The sequence below is a fragment of the Rhipicephalus sanguineus genome, chromosome 6 (assembly GCF_013339695.2).
Source record: "Rhipicephalus sanguineus isolate Rsan-2018 chromosome 6, BIME_Rsan_1.4, whole genome shotgun sequence".
Classification (NCBI taxonomy): Eukaryota; Metazoa; Arthropoda; class Arachnida; order Ixodida; family Ixodidae; genus Rhipicephalus; species Rhipicephalus sanguineus.
Window position 1 is genome coordinate 162214609 of NC_051181.1, and position 26578 is coordinate 162241186.

Here is a 26578-nt window from a genome sequence, read left to right on the forward strand (position 1 = left end):
CTAGTTGTGTGCAGCACATTGCCAACTAAGCTGACGCTGTCACTGTACTGTTGCTGTACTGTACACACGCATTTGTCATGAAAGGGTTTGGGTTCTCGCCTATTAAATGTGTGCAGTACGCATGCAACTGCGCTAGGCCACATGCATTACAGAGCAGTTAACGGATGATGCTTATCGTAAGGGTTGTCAGCGATTAAGCCGTACTGGCATGTTTGCCACCTGTCGCCATCATGCCTCCGTGCGTTTCTGCTGCTTATCCGTAAAGACATCACAACACAGCGCCGTGATAGCGGCCCTTTGAATTTCTGGTCTGCTTCACCCTATAATACTTCAGCATTGCGACAAAGCAGACTTTCGGACTCTGCTACTGTCGCAAAAAGATAGACTCACGAAAGCGCTGGTTCAAACCTACGAGATGATAGACACGGTAGAGGTGGGGACTTCAATTACTGCCCTTCGGACCAGCAATTTGGGCAGAAAGTCCGAAAAATCGGACGCCGAAAAGTTTCAGCGTCCGAAATTTCGGACGTTCTTATATGTTGACGTCTATGGGGCTGCTGACGGTGCCGCGAAAGCATCCAAATTTTCGAGCACGTCCGGAAAATCGGGCGTCTGAAAAATTGGCAGTTGACTGTAATACTGCTGTTTGTTACTTCTCTTATATAAAACACAAAACCATCAAACGGCAATAGTCACAAGAAATATGTGAATGTTGCCAAGTTAGCCACACATCTTTAAGGATGCGCTGTTGAAATTTTGCCACAGTAGACAATGTTTCTTTCTTTTTTTCCTTTCAACACACAAGATATTGCAAACAAACATGCTTATCCTAGAGACGATACGAGACGGACAGTGAAATGCAAACCAACAAATTTTTTAATCAAGAGTTGTGACTCACATGCACTCTTAATTTGCGCTTCGTTCGTCTTAACAGACCCTTGGCCCACTGAAAATTATAAACAAGCAAAATCAGCAATTATAAAACAGCAAAGAAAGCACAAGCAAGTTACCTAAGTATAAGTGGCCTTTAAAAAAATTATGAAAAGCGAAATGTTCATGGCTGTAGACAATACACTTTAGTGATTCCACAAAATCAACTTAAACTCTTATGCTGAAGTACTTTTACTTTTCTTAAAGCGACACTAAAGGCAAATATTAAGTTGACGTTGATTGTTCAAATAGCGGTCCAGAAACTTCATAGTGCTACTTTTGTGCCAAGGTAGTGCTTATTTTGAAATAAAATCATGTTTTAGTCATCCATATCACGTTAGCGCACTTCAAATCATCCGCCGGAAAGCGGTCGTTCTCACGTCACTGTTGCCATGCCCAACGTTGCCCGCCTTTACTGCGCGGCGGCGTGCACCATTCGGGCATCCGGCAACATCACATGCATGCGGCATTTTGTTAAACTTTCTGTCACAGCGGCTTTCACGAGCGCGCAAACCACACACAGCAGTACATGATACCAAAACTACCACCGAGACGCGACCTCGTGAGAGAAGCAGGGCGCCAGGGGAAGCGCAGTTCGGCGAAAACGGAACCTTTGAACCATGCATGCCATTCCCCATGGCAATGCCAAATAGGCTCTTTTTTCCATGAATCAAACAGAAACGAACAAGCAGCATTTTATTAAGTCTCTTGGTGCACGGCAAGTTCTTTTTTTATTGCAGCTAGTTTGATTACGAGTGATTAATTGTAGTCGGACTCTCTCACGTCATCGGGATCATTTCCAAAATGTCCCGCTCGTGACGCTCCGTGTGATACATTTACCTTAATTTCTCAGTAAGTAGGGCACTGCTGTTGATAATATTGCCGTTTTAGACGTTGTCATACATTGAGCTTTCACTCTGACATAAATTGTTATTTGCCTTTAGTGTCCCTTTAAAGGGATACTGAACAAAAATTTGAATAAGCTACGAAAACACTTGCATTCGAATCGGACGACACGACTGTTCCTATAAACAGCGTTTATTTCACGTAATTTCGAGCAGTTGGCCGTATTTTTAGTGGATTGTGAGAGCGCGGCGGCTGCACGCCAGTGCGCTTGTCGATGGCCGTGACGTCGAATGCTCCAGCAAGAGGGGGGCAACCGGCACGCTCTCTCCTGCCCTGCCACTTCCTTTTCTCCGCCACTCCTCTCAAGAACACCTCCCAGACCGTGAGAACACATTTTGAGTGAGACGCGCAGCAGCGGGTGGCGGCTTCCGATGTCGACTGGTAAGCGATTTTGCAGCGAGCACGGTTGGCGAGACAGTATCCGCCGAGTTTCGCGTCACTTTCTCTCTAGTTCACGGCGTGGCCGCTAGACGCGCCAATTTGCGAAAAATGCATTAAATTCATTATTTTTTACTAGTCTCTGGCTGAAATGAAGGTTGCTTCAACAAATTTCAGCCCACAATCTTTCAATTGGTCCATTTATCTCTGCGGCGAAAATTTTGTTCAGTATCCCTTTAAGTAACATACTGCATTACTACTCCTTTCAGGTGAAAAAGAATATCTTGCTGCACCAATGCTAACCAAAATTTACCAAGTAACAAGTGGGAATATTTAGGATTCTCCCAAATGCCTTCTTCCTTCGGCAACCTTCAGCAATATGCTTTCCTTTAGCAGCTCACCACCACCAAAGCACATTAAGCTGTAGTGTCAGTCGAGCAACAACCATGCAGCTAGAGAAAGCTCGAGCAAGGCATTACCAGGCCATGCAAAATGTAATGAATAATGCAGATACTATGAATAGTTTCGCTCATCATTATGGCGTGACTTCTAAAAATGTACACAGAAAGTCCAAATTATTTTAAGTGCTAAATGCTAGGGGTGTGCGAATATTCGAAATTTCGAATATTTTACTAATAGTGTTTGCTATTCGATTCGATTCGCACTGGAATTTTACTATTCGAACTTCCCAAAAACAAATACAGTCAATGTCCGATAGAAAGTGACCCCTTCAGATTTTCAATGTGCTTCACCTCATTACACTCTCGTATTGCGACAAAGCTGCCTTTCAAGCTCTGTTACGGTCGAATTTTGCGAACACACAGTCAACGTCGATTGGAATTAGATTTTCAGTATGCTTCACCTCATCACACCGAGGTATTTCGACAAAGCTGCCTTTCAAGCTTCGTTACGGTCGAACTTTGCCAAGAGACAGTTAACGTTCGATTGAAAGTGGCCCCTAGATTTTCAATAAGCTTCACCTCAACACACCCCGGTATTGCGGCAAAGCTGCCTTTCAATCTCTGCTACGGTGGCAAATGCATTACTTCAAGAAAACGCTGGTTCCAACATGGAGATGAAAGATGTGGCAGAGGTGGGGGTCAATTAATGCTGTTTTGGACCTGAAATTTAGGCAGGAAGTCCGAAAAATCAAAAGCCGAAGCTTTTTAGCATTGAAAATTTCAGATGTTCTTATATATCGACGTATATGAGGCAGATTTGGAACTCCGGACTTGAAGCAAGCACACCCTTGTCCGCCACACATCAGTTGGGCTTCCACAGAAGTTGAAAGAGGAGGAGAGGCTGAGGAAATGGCATCTTTGCCTATCACGTGTAAAGTGTTGTCGGCAACACTTTGGTTGCACCAAATCATGTACATAAATATAATTCGGCCTCTACATTGCCTCATTCTTGATAAGACAACTATGAAACACCACCTTGCAAGTGCTTCATCAACCTAGCTGAAAGAAACACTTTCATGTTGCTATCTCATAAGAATATGCTTAGGAATCTTCTCTAACTTTTTTTTTTTTCTGCAATTTCACTTCGAAGTATTCGAAAAATATTAGAGAAATATTAAAAAAATATTCGATTCGATTCGCACTCACATTTCAATATTCGAATTCGCTTCGCACCCAAAATTTTGCTATTCACACAGCTCTACTAAATGCTGTTATAAATTTGTCCAAATTTCTTACTTCTCAACTGAAATTAATCTAAGAAAAAAAAAATAAGCATGTTACAGCTGTTTTAATTTGTATGTGCATCTAGAAAACTGATTAATGCTATCTCATTCAATGAACAGCATTCACAACTTTTCAAATTAACCCACACAAGAAAACTAGAATGGAGTCTAGTTATTCCTTCCAAGTGCAGTAGTTTTGTTTCCACAACGCAAGCTTACTCGCTTGTATGGACATGCTGTTTATTGTCGAAAACATATCCTTCTTTTACTGCTGTTGATCCAAGCTGCAAGTAATCATCCACTGCAAGAATGTTCCAACTGGCATGAGCAACAGTTGTATCTATTGATGGCTTCCATGTCGCACCACACACTACTCGACCTCGCTGCATCCCAAATGAAAGAGTTGCTAGCCCTAACTGCCACTGTGACACAACTCCAGCAAATGGATGATGTGGCTTCTGGCATGACACTAAGAACTCATTCACATCATTGTGACATGTGAGATGCACCAGCGTATCCCGCTGCTAGACTTGCTCAGGGTTCGTACAGGTTTCAAAGGAGAAAATTCAAGGATATTCAAGGACTTTCAAGGCCCTATAGGAGGATTTTCAAGGCCCTCTTCGAGAGGTAATTTTTTTTTCCATGTCGAAGATCTTGAAACAGTGCTCTCAAAATGTCTGACATTTATTGCACAAAGAAAAATACATGTCACAATACAAATCTGCTTGTATTGCACACAATAAAAAATAAAGATATGTTTACCAAATATCACAACATAAATTGCTTCAAATGCACAAAAATCTTCAGGAAGCAGCTCCTTATAGCTGCCCACTTATACATATCACAATGCAATTCTGCTTGTATTGCACGCAATAGAAATAAATAAAGATAGCTTCATCAAATATCACAATGCAAATTGCTTCAAATGCACAAAGCACCTAGCGGCTGCCCACTTCAGGCGAGCTCCAGAAGCTTTTGCTGAATTTGGACGTTGAGCGAGTGTAGCTCACCAGTCTTCTCCTTTGCCGTCTTCCTCAAGCTATTTGACTTGACAATGTGTGCCACATCGTTTGCTGCCTCTGCTTTTTCCGCATAGGCATCTGCAGAAGCCATGAGGTCATCAATTGTCAATTCTAGCCTTTTTTTCTTTCTTTTCATTCCATCGAGCTCTTCCTCTATGCATTGTTTTTTCCTCTGCTTTGAAGCTTCAAGGTTTTGCTTCTTCTCGGCTTCTAAGTATGCTCCATACTTGTGTCTAGCAGCTGACACTGCCATCCTCAGTTCGCTAGTGATTGGAACCTGCAGAACACCACCTGCCTTCTCAACCGCATCACACACAACCCGCTGTGAAACATAGGAAAGGTCCTTGAGATTCTCCACGCACACCTGTCGGTTCACACTGAATCCACGTTCAACTGTGGCCTGGCCGTGACTGAGGACAAGCAAAAGTTTTACGATGGTCCATAACTCAGAGTAGCTTGAACTAAATTTCAAGAGGTCAGGGTAGAACTCATCCAGCCTATCAACACTCTTGTCATATTGTCTAAGCTTATGTTTCTGCTCGTGCAGAAGCTCCGTGTACTCGGCCAGCACAGTGTCTCGAAAGTGTTCAGCTATTCTACCTGCAGCGATGAGGGTATCCAACACTTTTCTAAAACCTGTAAGGCATTCGTCGGGCTTTGAACACATCTGTCGCGGGTCCAGTGAAGAAAGGCCCCTAACAAATACAAACTTCAAGGGGCTTCGCTCTAGGACTTTCTTTGTGGCACTGATCAAAAACTGTTTACATTCCATCCGGAACTGAAACACATCCCTTGAGCTTACCCGAGAATTCTTGATAATTTGCTCGGCTTTGTAGCCTATATCCACCTTTTCAAGTGGAATATGATTCTCAACATTATCAACATCGACCTTCAGCAGGCCAACGATTCCTTTGGCAGAGAGGATCGAACATTTCAAAAACTTCATCAGCAGCTTCCTGAGAACAGTTTCTAAATCCTTTGCAAGAAAAAAAGCCATTGGCTTGTCTGTTTGGTACTCTACCAGAAAAGGCTTGAGTGCCATTGCCACACACAACGCAAAATTCAACTTTGCTGGCAGCAAAGCATCACAGCTGAACTCAAACAAGTTGTTGAATGAGGCACACTTCGGCAGATTAACTTCTTTCTTTCTAGCAGCCTCAATGTACTTTTTGATGTCAGACCACACCACCAATGCTCTCTCAATGACAGGGACATTCTCCAACCACCTGTGGGCAACAAACTTGAGAGGAAAAGTGCACTGGCCTGTAACTGACGAAAAGTCTTCTCTCCGTGCTGGGGCATCTTCAAAAAGTGTGCTTAGACTAGACAGCAGGCAATCAAGTCCCCATTTAGTAGCTGAAACTCCTGCTCTATACGCGTTGTGCACTGTGTGAAGTCCACAAGTGCCTAAGTCCACACACTGAACTTGGTAATGTTCTTGCAAGTGCTCTTGGAGGCCCTTAAAGAACTTCAGATTGACATTGGGACCGTCCATGGATATCTGAAGAATCTTTGCCAGGGGCAATGGCTCAAGCGAGCTTAGCAACTTTTCCTGAATGTCATTCGCTGTAGAATGTCCCAGAAAAACGGAGGTATAATATCTTGTCGTCACCTTCTGGGCGGAGTCCCAACACCTCACGTGCACATCCATTTGCTTACTGTGCAGACAGTCATTTGCCGACTCATCGAAAAGTACGACGAAGAATTCACACTGTTCTATCTCTCGCTGCAAGGCCGAAAGAAAGAAAGGCCTGAGTCCATGACATGTCACATATGCGCATTTCTTTTCACCACAAGAAAACTGCCTTCGCCACTTCACTGTCCGGAAACATGCGTCGAAATAACTCCCCTGCTTGGGATGACGACCGGTACGAGAAGTGGGATGTGACGACTTTCAAAGTCCAAAGAATTTCTGCGTCAGTGACAAGCTCGTGCGTTTTAGAAGCATCATTTAAGCTTGGCGACTGCAACGGAGACGCTGTAGTGGACTGCTCTGTCGGAACAGGCGTCAGGTAGCTTTTCAACGCACTCCCTTGCCCCATCTTGATTGCGCCAATATGCTTGGCACTTTTCATGTGACTTTTTAAAGCGGATTCACCCATGGCAGTCACATCAAAAGTTTTGCCGCAAAGCTTGCACTTAGCCCGATGCGGATTCGTCGTGTCAGGTGCAATCCAGTGCTTGTAGTCGTCATGGTGGAGCCACGTAGTCTGAAATTTGCTTTTTCCAGGCATTGTTTAACATATCAACACATCACTTGCACCCCTTGTACTAACACGTAGAAGGCACGCTCATTCCAAAAAGCGCTGGTAGCACAAGGACACGACTAGGTTAAAGCCCGCGCACAAACGCGGACGCCGCGTTGGACTAGTTGGACGGAGACAATGGACATGCGATAGCGATGGGGCGACTGCGCTCGCAGCCGTTACTACTTCCGCTAGCGCCGGTAGTGACGTTTTAAGCCACTGACACGAAGTCTACATTGAACGCTGCCTCCGAAACTCGCACCAAGTCCAATGTTGCAAGCGGCCTAACGAGATTCGGCTAAATAGGTATAAAAATTGGTACGGTTTGCTGCCGCATTTTAGAACTCAAACAAAAGACAAAAGTTGAGCAACGAAAACCATTTTCATGATGACAAATACCAATTCAAATTTAGCATTCAACAAATTCAAGGTTTTTCAAGGACTGGTCCGAAATTCAAGGTTTTTAAGGGCCTTGAAAACACACTTTCGATTTTCAAGGGTATTCAAGGGTTTCAAGGACCTGTGCGCACCCTGCTTGCTGCACTACTTTTCAGTCGCACAGCTGCAAAATTGAGCAGCGAGCTACAGACTCAAAGCAGTCCCTTTTTGACCAAAAGTGACCATCTGCAACCCGGACGATGATGCCTAGGAGTGGGGGCTAGGGGGTGGGGTGGAATCCAAAGTAGCTCTGTATTAGAGAGTAATGGCTGAGCTGGTTTACAGACCAGCATAAGGGCAAAGACACCAACTGTGCATGCACGGCATGCTGGGACAGCCAGTGTTTTTATGGAGCAGGCGGATCGCCCGCTCGTCTGCTCTCCCAAGCGAAGCATGTGCAACGGACCAGCGTTTTCGGAAAACAAGATGGCAACCACCAGCACAAACAGCAGCGGCATGTCTGCCTCATCTTCAGATGTGGTGCTCAATCCCCTGCATGCACGAAGGTCTGAGAGGTGTTTCACCACCTCTGTATCCTGCGAGACATTTCAGCAACAAGGATGTTTGTTTGGCAGATATTTGAAGTGGATAACTGCAACTGAGATCCTGAATCGGGCGCTTGGCAGCAGCTGACACTTTGTGGTACAGTGAAATCTCGGTATAACGAACTTCAGGTGACCGCTGAAAAATGTTCGTTATTCTGAAAGGTCGTTATAGTGAAAGCCCAAAAATTTACCATAACAATGGAATTTCAGTAACGCAAACGTCCTACCTCTGCAACGGTACGTCCTTGAACTCGTTTCTCAACAATGCACACATGAACGTCAGACAAGGCACGTTTATTTGAAATATCGTTTTTTGACGGGTGCAGCACAAAGTCTGCGTTACGAACGATTCTAGACCGTCCGCATTTTTATGCGCCACTTCGGTCGCTGTTCCGCTTTTTTCTATGAATATGCGTAGTTTCCTAAGTAGTCCAACGCATCTGTGGCCGACACGGACTCGTCGCGATCTTCGGGTGCTACCGTGACATCGTCGTCCATGTCATCGCTGTAATCCTTTAAGGCCCAACCACATGCACGCGAGTTTTGAGCGACGGCCGACAGGATTTGCTGTCGCGGAGGGCCATCCATCGCCGTCGCTTGTCGCGTCGCAGGTTTCTGGAAAGCCAGAAAACATCGCTTGTTGCCCGGAAGTGAGCATAACGATATCAAGCAACATGGCAGCATCTCTGACCCTCGCTTCGGTTGCAATTTGCTCGTGATGCTTCCAATCGGCGCGTACTGCAAGGAATGCAAGTTATAGACTACCTTGTTTACAGCCCCATCGCACGCGGAGAGCGAGGCAGCGGCCGTATTTTGTTGTTAATTTTGATCGACGGTTCGTTTTGATGTTTCGGTGGTAGCTTGCTGCAATGTCAACATCGTCGTCGTGTGAGGTACCCTTCTCCCTGCGAAGCAACGATGTGAGGCGCTGCAGGTTTTCTTAAACGTTCTATGACAGCTAGAGAAAACGTTGTCGAGATGCGCCTCGTGGACTAACCCCAACATAACGCAGTTTGCAAAGTGCGACGTAGCGTAGGCAGCGTACGCTTCCGGGCGCCCCATGGGATCACAGCAGATACTACTGTCGCGGTTAAACATAAGATTGCGAAAAAAGAGTCACGAAACACTTTTATGGCATCCTTATCTCAAACAGGACAATAATAAATTTGGCATGTTGTCATTCATCTACTCTGTAATTCTTTTTCGTAATTTGCCTGCGTGCACGCAATAGTTTTCAATCGAGCAACCGTGACACTTTGTCGCGAACATGTGGGTGCTCCCGTCACGACAGTGCGACGGAGCCCGTTTGTCGCAGTTGCCTTCGCTCGAAAGTCGCGTGCAATGCATGCGGTTGGGCCTTCACAAAACCTGATGCGCTGTCGCCTCCGTAATGGAGGAAAAAAAAAAAAATTCTCCGCCCGCGTCTTTCTCCTCCTGCGCCATCTCAGGTTTTTGCGGGAGGGCGTCCGCTCTTCGCGCTGCGTCATCTGCTACACTGAAATCTAAGAATCCTCGCATTTCGGGATATAAGTTCCTAGTACAGAGGTGTTGTTAGGATTACACGGGAATTAAATAACGATCGTTATTCTGAAATGTTCGTTATTCTGGAGTTCGTAGTAGTGAAATATTTTTACATTGAAACTATAAGCAGTCGGCACGGGATTTCTTAAAAGTTCGTTAATGTGGTGTTCGTTGTAACGAGGTTTGACTGTATAAATGACTGCATGGACCTCGTAACTGGATATTGGAGGCAGCGAGACATAGGGAGAACCAAGACGCGAGTTATTCTTACTTCTTGTCTGTATTACAGTAGAAGCTCGTTATAACGAAGCGGGATATAACGAACTAATGGATATAACGAAGCAATCGTAATTCCCCTTGAAATTCCCATAGACGCCCATGTATTTAAAACCTCGTTTTAACGAAGCTAAAGTTTCCTCGCAATGGATATAACGAACCTTTTTTTTTCCCCACCGAGCATTTACTGACCATTCTGGTAGCCGGCAAGTTAATGTCTTATAGCGCGCGACGGTTTACGTCCCATCACGGATGCGGTAATTCAAAACTCGCGCCTCGCGCTCCCGAGGAGCCGCCTGCCAACACGCACGAGGGTGCGCGTCTGCCTGCCTCCCCTTCCACTGAAACTCGTGGACCCGCCCGCTCTCCTGTTGCGCGCGTGGACGGCGACGCGGCAACCGCGCGGCGTGGCGTGGGCGCGGGCCTTTTAGCTTGTCGTTCGCTGCGTGTGCATCAGAACAGCGTCTCTCTCGGTTCCCGCCGCTAAACAGATGGACGACGGCAACGGCAAACGAAAGCGCAAAACGATTACAATCGAGCAGAAGGCGTTTATGTTGAAAGCCGTTGAGTCCGGAGTCAAGAAGAAAAAAGTTACCAAAGATTTCGGCGTAGCGCTAAGCACGGTACCGCAAGCGTGTAATTGACCGAATTCTACTCAACATGAGCATGAAGCGCGAGACTACAATCGACCTCTACATGGCGATAGAGAAGCTACAGGCTGCTTGGATGTCTGTAACAGCAAGCACGATCGCCAACTGTTTCCGGCATGCCTCATTTGGCGTCAACAGCGGCGGTGACAGCGAAGATATCGGTGCTGCCGCCAATGAGGCTGCCGCGGGTGACCAAGACCTGGCGTCGTGGGACGCTCTCCTTGACGCCGGAGTTGTGCCCGACTGCGACACCTTCTGCACGTACGTCGTTGCCGATGCTGACGCGGTGACAACCGAAGAGCTGACAGAGGCTGAAATTGTGCGCGCGGTGACAGGGGTGGTGAATGACGACAGTGACGAATGTGTCGACGACAGCCCGGAGTTGGTGAACCCGATGTTCCGACATCCGCGCAAGCGCTGGATGCGGCAGACCTGCTGCGCCGCTTCTTCGGCGCTCACGATGACGGCGAGGACGGACTCGACATAGCGGCCGAAAAAGCCATCATCCGTCTGAGGAAGACACGGCAGAAGTCTATTAAGGACTATTTTTGTGCTAAGTGAGCCGCCAGCTGGTGTGCCGAGTTTGGCGTGAATAAAGTAGCAGTTCTTTGCTGTTCTTTCTTTTTTTTTGCTAGTTTTTCTCCGTGCGACGGCCGTTTTTCGTTTGCGTGGCGGGCTGCTGTGAGATTTGGCGGTGAGCACATCCTCTCTTGCGTGCTAATTGTCGGTAGAAATGAATATTGGCTATAACGAACTAATGGTTATAACGAAGTAATTACGACTCCCCCTTCAACTTCGTTATAACGAGGTTTTACTGTATAAACACCACAGTGAAGCACCAATATGTAACACAGAGCTGAGCTAGTTGGTAGGTATTCATGTTATAAAGACAAGGACGGACGCAAGAGAGAAATCAAGACACCACAAACACTGACCAACAACTGAGCCAACAGCTGATTAGCTTGCATAAAGAAGAAATCAAATGCCTAAACAGTTGTCTCTTACGTAGACCACCACGCGTGCCGGACTGATAGGTATCCTCTCCTGCCTGGGCATGCACAGATAAGTTTTTGTGTCTACCTTTTTTTTTGCTGCTGTGCGCCTTTTTCAGTGATTTATGCAAGGTTCAATCAAGCTGTGTAATGCATGTCTAGAACCAAATCCACCAGTAATTGGCAATCTTAAGGCTTTCAGCAGGGGCAGATCTCCGTAATCCAGACTTTGATATAGGCAAAATCCATTAGTACAGGCAGAACCATTAGTAGTATGCAACATTTTTGGCTTATGTGCACACCTCACTTCCGTCAAGGTAGAGTGAACACACTTCTACACCTCGCACTCTGACATTTTTCTGTGTATTCTTTATTGCTACTGCAGCAATGACCAAATGAGAACAACCGGTGACAGCATCCACCAAAGAGACTTATTTGTGGTAAAAGCATGAGTTGCTTTAGCAGGTTATTTGTCTTTTCTTTCAGTAAGCCTATAATAGCTTCCTTAGACTTAGCGAACTCTACGATATCCCAAAACGAATGGTGACGTACCTTTTATCACAGACTGATATAGCTGGCTAGATACTAATCTTGTCAATGACGTCCATGTTTTCATCAATAAAGATTAATTGCAAGGTAAGTATCAGGGTGTTGTGTATACAGTCGAACACACCTACAATGATACTGGTTTTAACAATATATTGAAAGAAAAAAAAAAACAGTGAGGAGCCCTTGAACCCTGAACTTTCATATGTCCCCTATGGTGAAGTAAATCTCTTACTAGCACTAGGCTTGCCCGAATATTCGAGTACTTCAAATATTTGAACGAATATTACCGTATTCAAATCGACTTTGATTCGAATTTAAATTATTGGAAATTTCGAACTATTCGAAATGAACGAATAGGTGTACATTGTCTGCATGTAACCCCCCTTAAAGGTGGTTTCACTGCAGTGGAGGGTGTGCTATACCATTAATACACCTTTCCAGGGAAAATCTGCAGTGCCATGAAGCCCCATTACAAGGTTAAATGAACATATTACCCTCACATCGATTCATCATTTTGTAAGTTTAAAAGCTTGTTATACCGACTTATATGCTCTAGGTATAGTAAATTTTAAAACAGAACATATTTTACAGGTTATCACTTGCATTCTACCGAAAGTCAAATCCTGCTATTATTCAGTTGCTTCCACTTCCTTTGAATGAAAAAGAATGGCATTTGCACACGCCTTGCTTCAATTAAAAAAATATATATTGTGCAGGTGAGTTGGGTCCTGAGAAATGCTCATTTTTCTTTATAATATGTGATATATACTATTTGAATTCAATTCGAAATTATTCGACCAAATCACTATTCACTTCGAACCTAATATTTACTATTGGCACAAGCCTACTTACTACAATGCTTCCACGCCACATTATCAGTTAAAACCAAGGCTGCAGGCTTCTTTGAAAGAAAATGTAGCCAAAAATATGACAACACTAGCAAAGAACCCCAACAGCTTTCCCACAGTGCTGCGGAACCCTTCCACTCCTCCCAGCTATGTGCTGTCAGTAAGCTTGGGCAAATATTTGAGCGCTTCAAATATTCCAACGAACAATACAGTTTTCAAATTTGCTTCAAGACAAATTTAAATTATTTGAAATTTCGAAGCATTAGAAATCAACCAATAGATGTGTATTTGACCGCATGTAACCCCCCTGTAAAGGTGATTCCACTACAGCGTGAGGGTGCTATGCCGAAAAACCAGCTATTCAGGGGACTACCACGAAGCCGCACTTCCAGGGTTATATGCACGTGGCAAATGAAATGTGGCCACATGAAATGACAAGTGACCTCAATAAAAACGATCAAATTTCCATATCAGAAACGGCTCATCACCAACAAGCCCACAGTGGGGAGAGTATGAATTATTACAAATACAAATACACAAATGTGACCAGAGCACCTTCGGAGGGCCTATTTGGGTACACCTGCATTTCTGTATACTATTCGCCTGAACAAAGTTTTTCGTGAATTATGCTGCCGCTTCCACCAAAATCTCTAACTCACAGAAGCTTCCCTTAAAAATAGGTGGGTGAGCAGGTCATGTTGACAATACCGCTATTGACAGATAACACTGACATGTTATCTTCAATCTGGAAGACCTTTGCTCTTGATGGGAAACTCATGATAACACATACGGTAGCTACACTATTCTCTTCCCTGGGCCAAACGCTATGTGTCTTAAGGGCGTACGTGGCAATGTGAACGGTCTATTCTGTCAAAATTTTAAATTTTTATATTTTCGCGATCCTCAAACTTTCTTTTACCCCGTGGTAAAATATTAAAGAAATATTTGGTATAAATAAAAAAAAAACAACACTTTATTAGTACGCTGTCATGAAAAACCGCAAGCAAATTTGACTTCAGAGGGCACTGCCAGGCCGCAGAATCCGAAACTGTCCCTTGGCACAGCCCTGTCATCTTGGCATCATAGTAAAGAGAGATCAGAGCTCAAGATAGCCTCAGCGCCATACACTCAAACCTCATTATAACGAAGTTACATCTTACACGAAAATACCTTCGTTATATCCGAAAATTCGTTATAAACGTATACAGTAAAAGCTCGTTAATTCGGATTTCTAGGGACCGGAAAAAATGTCCGAATTAACCGAATGTCCGAATTATCGAATGGTCGAAATAAACACAATAAATGCACGAGTTTTTTCAACATACCTTTACTTAACAAAGTAATCGCGGATGCTTGTCTGTTTTCGAGCAGAAATTCGCGCGGACACAATTTTTCTGAGCCCTTCAAGGTGCTCAGCAGCTCGCATGATGTCTGCAGTACCGCAAAAGTTTCACCCGTCATCCACGCTTTTCGGTTGGCACGGTAATCCACGGGATTAAAGCAGCGTGGCTTTTGAACCTTTCCGATAACGAGAAGCGGCAAGCGCTCTGTTCCCGTCACGTTGGCGGATAAAAGTACGGTTACTCGTTCCTTGCTTCTTGCCGCCTATTGAAGGATCCCCTTTCATCACTTCTTGTCGGGAGAGCCCGTTATTCAGAGCACGCAAAATTTCTACTTTGGTGGTGAAGTCCTTGGCCTCGTACTTGGGCCGCTTCGCCGGCGTTGCCATCGGCGGAGAGTGCGGTAGCACGAGAAGTCAGCACAAAAGCACCAGCAACGATCAAGCTAAAGGAGCCGTACTGAAACGTTCCTCGATAAATCGGCGATCAACGATGCAGCACACCAACGGGAACAAAGCAACAAAAACAAAACCCACACGCGAAAAAAAGGCGTTCAACCAGTCTCAATCCAAGCCAAGTCGATAATTGATGTCCATGGCGATGCTGCGTTTGAGCTTCACTTTTGTTCCGAATTGTTCTTTTTTCGTTTTCGAGCCTTGCCAGCGGCCCGAAAGTCGCCGAATTATCCGATTTGCGGTCAAATCTGTCCGAAATAACGAGCGCCCAGTCTCATAGAGTGATGCGTATATTTGCAGGGACCAGATGACGTGTCCGAATTAACCGATTTTCCGAATTAACGAGAGTCGAATTAACGAGCTTTTACTGTATTCCTGACAACGTATGTATTGCAAGACTATTCTTCCTTTACTTCGTTATAACCGATATTTCGTTATATCCGTGTTCGTTATATCGAGGTTTCAGTGTATTTGTCACATGAAAAATAACATAAGAAAAAGCGGCATCGCGACTGGTCACAATAGTCTTGTGGGGTGCATAGCACATTCTTGTTGGCTGTCATAGATTTGAACAGCTGATGTACCTCTTTCACGCGCATTTGTGGAGCAGCAAGCTGCGCATCAGCCAAACACATGTGTATTCTGCAATAAGCTTCAAGGGAATCAAGTCTCAAACAGTTCACGCGTACAGAAAGTGATCAAAGGCACAATAAGAAAACTGAATGCTGAAGCGAATGCCACTGTGTCAACAGGGCCAGACCGATGCGCATGGAGAGTCGGGATAGCTTGTTCGCATGTGATGGTGACGGTGCGGTCGCATGCACTCGCTGCACCACTTGTGGCCATGTCATAATGTGCCCACAGGTGACGCTGAATGTGTATTCACATAACGAATATGCAGTCAGCGTATTCACAAAGTGAATAATTCTACTATCGATGTATGATGCCCAGAGTAACTTTAATTTATTGCCTCGGACTTTCCCTGTAGCAGCAGTGAAATCGTGTAATAATGAAATAGTGTAGAACACACTTTGTCACATGCAGTTAAAATTACATTTTCTATGAACAGGTTCTATGATCACAAAACTAGAAAACATCTATTACCTGGTTATAGTGAAGTTTAACATTATTGAAGATATGTTGTAATTACAGGCATAGACTAATTTATTCAATTGCATACAGTAAATGTTCGTCAATGCAACCCTGATTAATTTGGACGTGTTCTCTGGTCCCGGAAAGCAAATGCATTGTTTAATGGTATCAAACTCTCATTGATTCAGTCATATTTGGCCCCAACTTCTTTAATTTGGATGAGCCTTGAAACATGCCGAGCGCGAAGCATTGCAAATGTATGTACAGTTGCCGACCGTTTATTCGGACGCTGAAAATTCGGACATGCCCGTTTATTCAGACACCTTCGCGGCACCGCCACTCATCCCACTGATGTAAATTCGCAACCGAAAATTTGGATGCCCCACAGTGCGCCGCTTGATTTTTAGGACTCCAGCTGGCTGATCGAGTGCGACGTTGAACGCCATGACAAGCTGTCAGCAATGTTTACAATATTTTTCGCTAGGTTGCCAGCACTGAAATGTTGCACTGGCTATAGCTGAAGATTGTGCCAGTGTAAAAAAAATACGCAGAAATTGCCAATCTCGAAAGCTATGTTCGTTGGCTGCACGTAACGGTTGCCTTTTGGCTTTAGTCAGTCAAGTATTTAAACGGCTACCACGGCCAAACAGCAAGCCTAGCCAAGCCAAGCTCGGAGTCAGTTCGGTGCTGGGTTTGAGGCGAATGACAGCGCGTATGAGTACGACGTGTAGCCTAACTAGGACGTAGAGACAACGCCAACATAGGTGCTGCAACACCAACTAGCCCAACATCGTTCCCTTTTGATGTTTGCGGGTTTGCGTTGTCAGATGTTTCTGTGGCTAGGCCTGGTCTGTGTCCCGCACTTCATGTCTCGCTCCCTTGTTTGTTGCTTGCTGTGCGAGGCCTGATCTGATGAAATGGCTCCGACGCCACCCGTTCCATGTGCGCCGTCGGAATTAAAGTAACGCGGAAGTTACAAGGCCCTGACGATGGCAAAGAAAGCAGGGATTATTTGCCAGGTGGAAGGTGGCCGACCTCAATCCGATGTTGCTGGGAAGTTTTCGCCTAGTTGGGCGATGAGATCGTCCGTCGGCTACTGGAACCAGCGCATGTAGACAGTGACTGCCACGTTGACGCACCTCCCACACCACAACCATCAAATGCGGGTTTAACGTAGGCCGTTACGGTGCTATTGCCGACCTAGAGGAGTGGCCAAACATTGGCTGAAATACAGGCCTACTTGGCGGTGCGTAAGCATGCATGTGTACAGACACGCATTGACATGTTTATCCGGCCACTAGGCCAATAAAGGTGCTTTTTTTCTGGTGAATCCCTTTTTTTGGACTGCCGATTATTCGGACTCTTCGATGGTTCCCGCCGAGTCCGAATAAACGGTCGGCGACTTATATATTAAGAAACGCGTGTATTCAAAAACAAAGTTGGGGCAGCTACGCATTGGTGGTGCGAAGACTGCGGAAGCAGTGAAGCTGGTGGCCTTGCTGTCCTCCTTTCCATCATCCTCACCCTCACTTCCCTTTCCCGACCACTTGCTACGCTATACTGTATGTACATGGCTTTGCTATGCTTTCTTTCTATCTCTCTCTCAGTTTCTCTTTCCTTCTCACTTTCTCTTTCTTTATGACTTTGTCACTTTCCTTTGCTCCACTCCCTCCCTGTAATGTTTTCACTCTCACTCGCACCTGCTGTACTCTGTAGTGGGGCTTGCCTAATTTCTGTGGCACATAACCACCTGAGTTTCTGAGCACAATTTTTAAGGGACCAAATGTGCAGTGACCAGTGAGAGCTGGTAGCCCCTTCCTAATCTTAGTATGCTTTCACGCATTACACCAGAGCAATGCAGAGAGAGTGACATCAATATTACAACGTAGCATGCGTGCACGTGAAGTACGGCGTCGACATGTTGGAAAAGCGCCACCCAGTCCAGTGGCTCCCTACCTCCGACGCGACCGACAGCTGCTGGCACACTTGGATGTCACCTGGCTCTGAATAGCTCCGTTGACGTTTTACGCAAGGCACGTGGGGCCACGCCAGTCTCGTGTGCACAGAAACATGTTTCGCGGGTTCTTGACGGGCAGCCTGACACGTTTTCACTTTATGCACATGCGTATCTGTCAATGTGGTGGTCTTGCTGCGCCGGAACCGGTTTGACTGTAGGGAAGCGAGATTTGAGCATGGTGCGGCATCACTAATTTGGGGTGACGAAACTCAACAGAAGCGTGCTCGTGCGCTGTCCATGTTGGGAGCATAGCAGCACCTTTAAGAAGCACTCCACACACAACAGATGACGGCCAGAATATTTTAGAAACACTGTCCTTTGTTAATATTAGTTTCTTTTCGTGGTGGCGGTTTGGGATGTTTTTCAGGAGATTTATGGCTGTGCCTAAACTATGGGGAGGATTACCCAAAATTTAGTCTTCTAGGAAAATAGAGTTCGCAAGAGTGCATCCCCGACAATCATACGTATGACGTTGCGAAGCCTAGCTCCTTTGCCAAGACCATGGTCAAGCTCATGGCTTGTTTCGACGTGGCACGCAGGTGTAAAAGTAGCACAATGCTGCCTTGAGTGCAGCAGGATGCGCCAACGCATTGTAAAAAAAGTGTGACGCCAATGCCAACTGCAATCTAAAAGCGAAGGCAGACGAAGATGCAGTTGGGCCTTCAAGGTTCGTGTGCACCAGCTCGGAGGATACAACACGCCGCCGACGGGCGATGCTAACGACTTGCCGAATATGCAGTGCAGTGTACATGCTCGCACTATGGTTCCCGTGCCTGCGTGTGATTTCTGCGTCTTCTGCGGCAGTCACATGCGGGCCTGCGCGGTAGCTTATGTTTGTATGAAATGTTGAGGAGTGAAAATCAGTTCGCAACAACCCTACTCTACACACTGCAAGCCTAATAGGCCTTGGCCTGGACCACAAAATAATTCGTAACACCTAAAGTTCATACGAGCCACGACTGCATCACTGAGGTTCTACCGCATATAGATCAAACAATCATGTGATCAAGTTGGCAGATGCCAGCTTGACAAAGATCCTGCGAATAAACAAACCAAAGGACAGCTCACCTGGTGGCAATGGGATGCTGAACTGAGGCACAGGCGGAGGCACCATGGCCACAGCTGTGGGGGCCCCTGGTGCAGCTACCGCTGGTGGGAATGCTACTGCCATCATGGCTTCTGCTGACGGCGGTGCCTGTTGTTGCTGCTGTACCAAGTCGAGCATCATAGGAGCAAGTGGATCAGCCATGCCGCGTTGCCTTTCCTGTTCGGCATATTTCTCTGCAAGGCAAATAAAACAAAACATCAGCCACAATGCAAAGAACTCCATGAAATCTCTGGCAACTTTCACGCTTCAAAACCTCAAGTGAGAAATGGAAGAGTTATGTTGCGAAGTCTGGTGTATCATGGACAGTGGACAACTACGTTTTTAACACGAAAGCGTTTTATGCCGGGGTCCACCAAGACTTCAGTGACGTATTTCCGTCACGAAAATGACGTCGAAAAAATTTACACGATCAAATGGCAAAGAAAAAAAGTTCCGTCAACGAGCATCAAACCACCGACCGCTCGGTCCGCAACAACAGATGCCGGGCACGCTATCCACTGCGCCACGGTCACAGACTCCAGAGGCTTTACAAACGCGCCTTTTATATCTACCACTATCCCGGTCGGCGGGGTGGTGGTGTTCTCTGGGAGCGGTAATGTAAAGGAATTCGTCATTACTGTGGCCTCCACGATTAGCACCTGCAACGCATTACCTGTCTGTCCCATTCGGCGCGTTTTCAATAGAAGTTCAATTTTGTCAATGCCTTAACACACCGCGAGGTGGCGATCTTAGCCCAAGCTTCGTAAAAGCGTCAGCCTTGCTCATAGCATCACGCTAATCCAAACCAAAAATAGCTCTGCTACGTGCAGCTGCCTCACCTGGCTGTAACACCTCGTTCCTCGTTCACGCGCTCGCCCCGAGAAAAATCGCGGCCGGGCTACTGGCACGGCACGACGCGCTTTGCGTTTCCCTCTAGTCCGGCCGTGGTGTACAATCACATTTTAACATGCCGCAGGATAGTGACCAAGTTCTGCGTCCAATATGCGACGCTCTTCTGACTATCACACCTCGTTCTCTGGTTACGCTTTCACCGTTACCTCCTACAGCTACCACAAGGGCTTGTTTAATCATTTATTCTGTATAACTCTGCCGACGTGACATCGTCGCAACCACGCACAAGAAATGCGAACTGTCACTGCCGTCACCCCATCACGCCGATCGTACAACGAACAAAGAGCGAGGCGACAAGGCCTCAGGCCATTGCCAGTGGAGCTGCGCCCCGGAAGGCGGCACCGTAGCACGGCTAGCGGGCTAAGGACTTCACGGCCTACCTAGGGAAATCGTGGGTTTCATCGCAAACAGGGCGGAACGGCTGCATTTCGCGGGGGCTTTGAAAAGGCGGTATGCAGCTATACCATCAATAACCCTTTTCTTAATTACTTAGTCGGAAAAGGGGGGGGAGGGGGGGCGAGTGTGGTCTTTATTCCAGATTTTACGGTATATAACGTGCATATGTAGCAGGAACTGCTTGAAGAACAGCGGGCGCGGCAGTTGAACGCCATAAACTCGGCGCTTTTGGTTCATGAGTATAGGTCAAGATTCTTTGGTCACGAATATACCGTAATTACTCGAATCTAGGCCGACCCCGATTCTAAGCCGACCCCCTAAAGTCCGAAAAAAAAAAAAAAACTTACCTCGAATGTAGGCCAGGTAACATTCACAAAGAGAAAACATTTATTGTGCAGCACAGCATCACAGTCGCGCGCTGCTTTTCATAGCCCGCAAAGCGCACCTCCACTTCCTTGGCCCCTTTATCTGAGACTGTGTACGCCACCGGCATATCAAAATACACCGGCGTTTGGTCCGCGTTGCCGATTTGGCCTAGCAGATACGCTCTCGCTTCTCTCTTCCGAAGCACGAAATGCTGGAACTCCAGCAACTTCTCTTCATAGTCAGCCAATAACTTTTGGGCGATTGAGGTGCGACGACGGAGGCTGAAGCCAAAGCGCTTCATGAATTTCTGCAGCCAGCCTCGGCTGGCTTTGAAGTCTGCTGCCGAAACACCTTGCTCCCTTGAAAGCGCCCTCGCCGTCGCCTGGGGCACTTCCGTTGTCACTGGAAGGGCAGCTGCTCGCTGCGTCCGAACGAAGTCGGCCAACGCCGTCTCCATTTCAGGGTGACGGCCTTTCCGTGGACCGGTAAAAGCCATCCTCATTGCGGCGCACGCGAAGAGCTTCTCCCGTTGGCTCCTCCAGCGACGAATATTCTTTTCGTCCACTCCAAAGTCCCGCCCGGCTTGAACGTTGGAGGACGACTCCGCGGCTAGCACAACTTTCCTTTTATACGCCACACTATAATGACTACGCTCGTTTGGCGCCATTGAGCTACGCCACACACAGCCCACTCGAAGCGAGACTCGAAATGACGAACGGCTCGCCTCAACACTCGCCACAAAGATAAAAATGGCGGCCTCGCATGCATACTTAAGCCAGGTGTTGGCTCGGCTACTAACGGCTACAATACTGTCTAGGTGGCACTAGTTTTGCAACACTTTTCTCGATGAAAAATGGCGCGTTTTTCAAAATCCTCGAATCTAAGCCGACCCTGGAGTTCGATACAAAGAAATTCCGAAAAAACTATCGGCCTAGATTCGAATAAATACGGTAGGTCGATAGCTGGTTATGAGCAACATTTCCGGAAAAAAAAAAAAAGGTCGACCTATATTTGAATAAATACGGTACGTTTTAACTGTTAGTATGTTTAATATGTTTAAGGGAGGACACTGCTCTGAAAATTTTTTCTTTATTTCTTGATCCATTTTGATTCAACTTTGTGACTATGTATATTTGAGTGCTGATTTCAAATATGCAATTACTTTTCTAGTATATTGTGTAGTTTTCAAAATACAACACATTCCATGTGCCTTTTGGGGAGCAAGATTATTGCTGAACTGGCTATGTTACAAAGCAAATCAACATATCACAATAATCTACAATTGGAACTGTGTGCAGTGCAACAAAAATTAATGTTCTAAACCCATTTGAACAAAAGCTATGGTATGTTGAACATTCGCGAGTGAGTATATTTCGAGTTAGAATTTCACTCGTGAATGTTCAACAGTACCATAACTTTTGTTCGAGGGATGCAGGCCCGCCTCGCGCACACACGCACACGTGCACTCGCTCTCACCTCGCAGTCGCCGTGCCTTCGAGCGTGCCAAGCGCGCCGCCGCTTCGCATTCCGTCGCGGCGGAGAAGGAGCTTTGGGTTGCCGCTCGCGCAGAAATGACAAAATTTGGGCCAATACCCTTAAGTCGTCGGCGGGGAAAATTAGTTATTTCGAGGGGGTCTCCTGTTGCCACTTCGTTACGTAGAGGTCTCACCGTATTTACTCGAATCTAGGCCGGCCCCGATTAGCCGACCCCTGAAATTCGCAAGGCCAGAAAAAAAAAAGCTTAATCATTGTACAGTAAAAGCTCGTTAATTCGGATTTCTAGGGACCGGAAAAAATGTCCGAATTAACCGAATGTCCGAATTATCGAATGGCCGAAATAAACACAATAAATGCACGAGTTTTTTCAACATACCTTTACTTAACAAAGTAATCGCGTATGCTTGTCTGTTTTCGAGCAGAAATTCGCGCGGACACAATTTTTCTGAGCCCTTCAAGGTGCTCAGCAGCTCGCATGATGTCTGCAGTACCGCAAAAGTTTCACCCGTCATCCACTCTTTTCGGTTGGCACGGTAATCCACGGAAAGATTGTTGATGTTCTTAAAGCAGCGTGGCTTTTGAACCTTTCCGATAACGAGAAGCGGCAAGCGCTCTGTTCCCGTCACGTTGGGGGATAAAAGTACGGTTACTCGTTCCTTGCTTCTTTTGCCGCCGATACAAGGATCCCCTTTCATCACTCTTCATCACTTCTCGTCGGGAGAGCCCGTTATTCAGAGCACGCAAAATTTCTACTTTGGTGGTGAAGTCCTTGGCCTCGTACTTGGGCCGCTTCGCCGGCGTTGCCATCGGCGGAGAGTGCGGTCACACGAGAAGTCAGCACAAAAGCACCAGCAACGATCAAGCTAAAGGAGCCGTACTGAAACGTTCCTCGATAAATCGGCGATCAACGATGCAGCACACCAACGGGAACAAAGCAACAAAACCCACACGCGAAAAAAAGGCGTTCAACCAGTCTCAATCCAAGCCAAGTCGATAATTGATGTCCATGGCGATGCTACGTTTGAGCTTCACTTTTGTTCCGAATTGTTCTTTTTTCGTTTTTGAGCCTCGCCAGCGGCCCGAAAGTCGCCGAATTATCCATTTTCGGTCAAATCTGTCCGAAATAACGAGCGCCCAGTCTCATAGAGTGATGCGTATATTTACAGGGACCAGATGACGTGTCCGAATTAACCGATTTTCCGAATTAACGAGTCGAATTAACGAGCTTTTACTGTACTCGAATCTAAGCCGAACCCCCCACTTTCGCACATCGTTATTTCGAAAAAAAAAAAAAAAAATCGGCTTAGATTCGAGTAAATACGGTCAAATACATGTGCTTCTATGGAGTAACGGGTTATACAGTCGATCCCCGAACTCAAAGGGGACTGCGAAATAGTTCGATATATCGATAATTCGAAATACGAAATATGCGTATGTAAGGCTTTAATTAAAGCACTGCAGGCCACGACACAGTTTTCTGAAATCGTAAAAAGCGCGAACATGACGATTCGCTCACATATGCTAAAGAACAAGGCGAGAACTTCTTTCGCAAGTTAGCGCACTTTATTTCGCATGAAAAAAGTCCGTCAACTTGTCTTGCTTCTTGCACGCCGTGAATTCATCAAGTCATCGTCAATATTATTGAAGCTTTCCAAATAAGCAAATTCAGCACCTTCCGCCACAACAGCGGTGATCGACGATGAACACTGATGCGAGCTCTGTAGCGCGGTAAAGGGTTTAGCGGCGGCAACGGCGGCTGGCATCTTCAAACCGCACAGGTCCATTTCCGCACCACCGGCAACGTCAGCTATGATCTCGGCATCGATGCAGTAAGAAACAACTACGTCGTTATTGGCACCGATGAAATCACTCGCTGTGCTCCCGTCCGATACGGCGCCCGGAAACGCTAAGTCGCAAAATTCACTGATGCACCGTACGCCGTAGTCGGCGGTCATGACGCGCCCAAAGTCGTCACCTGGCACCAAGGCCCGTAAGGAAACAGTGCGCGACGGTGCTTTACTTGACGTCGTTCCAAGCACCGGTCATCATTTTTATCGCTACGAGCGGGACAATGCTTAGTTTGACTCCCGAATGACGATTTATCAAGAACAAAGCGCGAAGTACACATTTGCGCAAGAGAAAATGCTGCACGAAGAAACATTTCTCCACCGTCGACATGTTGGTGATACCGATGGCACTTGTGGCTTTGCAGACGCCAGCCGCTACTTTGGCGAGAAATGCGAAAAAAAAAACGTAGCCTCTGAGATCCGCATTTTAAAACTGAAAACACTAAAAATACGTCACGAGGTTGCGGATCTCGAAGGCCATGCTTTGCGGGCCCGCATGCCATCGTGCGCGAACAGACAAGGAAGGGAATGCAAACATTACAACAAGGCTGCCAAGTCACTTCGAAGTCTCATTTTGGTGACCTCGGCAATCAGCCTCTTTGAAAAACACTAGCCCATGCGTAAAAACCTGCGAACCACGCGTCAAATATACCGGTGAACTGACAAGCGCTGCGCAACGAACTAGAGCAACGCAATTTCGACACCTGCGCGCGACGAGAGATTGGAACTTACAAGAACGCGGCCGAAAAATGATCAATAGTTGTTAGGAAAAATGCACTTTCTGGGCTTCGGCGCGGGGCAGCGTTCGATATAGCGAATGTTTCGCTGTGCGGGAGTTCGATATACAGTCGACGTCCGATTTCCCGGACCCTCAAGGGACTGCGAAAACGTCCGGAAAATCGGGCAGTCCGAAAAAACGAATGCACGTGAAAATGCACCTTTTTGGTAGGTATTTTTCGCTGACGGAAAGGGTCACAGCCGGAGTACAAGATTCCCATAGCAATTCAGCCAATGCATCGTTTAGGTGGCTCTGAAAAGAGCAGTTTATATTAAAAAAATACGACGTGGCCGGCACTACCTCATAGGTCAGCACTTGGGCGCAAAGAAGTCGCTTATTTTCTTTTGCACGGTCCGCTTGCCCGCGATTATGTCTGCCTCAATTTCAGTCAACGTCATCTTGCCGTTGTGCACCAATGACAGTGTCATCAGTGCTCGCGTCAACTCCGAGCTCGTTGGCTGTGTAGGAGCTGGCTCTTCGTTCTCGGTGTCGGAGTCATCGGAATCCTCCGTAACTTGATGAATGATTTCGTCATCGGTCAACTCCGCACATAGCTCGAGGTCTTTGTCAGCGTCGGCGAAGCCGTCAAGGGTTATCTCAGCTGGAATCAACACGCCGCCAGCGCGCAGATCGTCGAAGGCAACGTCCGCGGATGGCAGTTCGTTATCGTGAGCCTACGAGGTGGCTTTGTGCGCTTCGAATGCGCAGACGAAGACAAAGGAGCAGTCGGTGCCATTGCTGTAAACGGCGAATCCGCTCGACGAAAAGTGCAGCACGAAACAGCTAGGAACTCAGTGGATGCTGAAGGTCGGGAAACGTGATCACTGAAGGTAGCGCGCAGCAGCAAACGATCAACCGCAGACACGACCGCAGAGCTGGCACAGCTGACAAAACAACACGTGAACGAACACAGTGAGGTTTGGCTTGGCTAAGCTACGGCTGGCAACGGATTGACACGTGCGGTTTCGAGGTTACGGCAGCCGCGGCGCGGTGCGGCGGTGCTGCTGGCCACACCTGCGATGCGAGTATGGTGGGTTCAAGGATATAAAAATGAAAACAACCAAAATGGCGGCGTCGGTGGTGACTTTGGGTCGGCGGTTAACAGTGAAAAGTCCGGGAAATCGGGTGGCGAAGGCTATAAGCGTCCGGAATTTCGGACATTTTAATACACTGACTCTACAGGGAACTTCACGGTGCCACAGATGAGTCCGGGAAATCGGGCATGTCCGGAATTTCGGGCGTCCGGGAAATCGGACGTCGACTGTACGTGCACACCAATCCCATACTTTTGAATGGGAAATTCAAGGGGATTTCTCAACTGTTCGATATAGCCAATAATTCGATATATCCGAGTTCGATTATCCGGGATCGACTGTATCCAGGAATTCGTTACATTGAGGTTCGTTATAAGCAGGTTTAACTGTACACAGTCGAACCCGCTTATAACGAACTTGAAAGTGTCGCGAAAAGTGGTCGCTATATCAGTAGTTCGTTGTATATGGACTCGCCTTTAAAAACGTGCACTCAGCGGCCAAGCCGTTTTTTTTTTCTGTGCACTTTTATTAAAGTATAACAACCCCTCCGGTGACAAGCTAAGCCTTTTCGAGTCGTGAAGCGACGCCCGCTACGTGCTCACACGAGTGAATTACCCGCCTTTGCAATGAACTGACTGCCACGTGGAGCCGATCATCCCTGGCTAGTTGCATGCAGTGCGTCGCCTACTCGGCTTTCGCGGAGTCATTGCCGGGCCGCTTGCTGTATGCCGTATGCGCACGTTTGTACCTTCTTCGTGCCTGCTTCACTCCG

General features: G+C 46.7%; 1 protein-coding gene across 4 annotated transcripts in view; it reads right to left on the reverse strand.

The window, feature by feature from the left end:
* LOC119396947 (SR-related and CTD-associated factor 4) overlaps positions 1-26578 on the reverse strand; it is a 122696-nt gene that overhangs the window by 23490 nt on the left and 72628 nt on the right. For 3 of the 4 annotated variants that reach the window (XM_037664336.2, XM_037664338.2, XM_049417283.1), the window contains 2 exons: positions 18958-19170; positions 899-946 (listed from right to left, as the gene is read on the reverse strand). In XM_037664336.2, the coding sequence (XP_037520264.1) occupies positions 899-946; positions 18958-19170 (261 nt within the window). The remainder of the gene's footprint in view (positions 1-898; positions 947-18957; positions 19171-26578) is intronic. The other variant, XM_049417284.1, reaches the window with a different exon arrangement.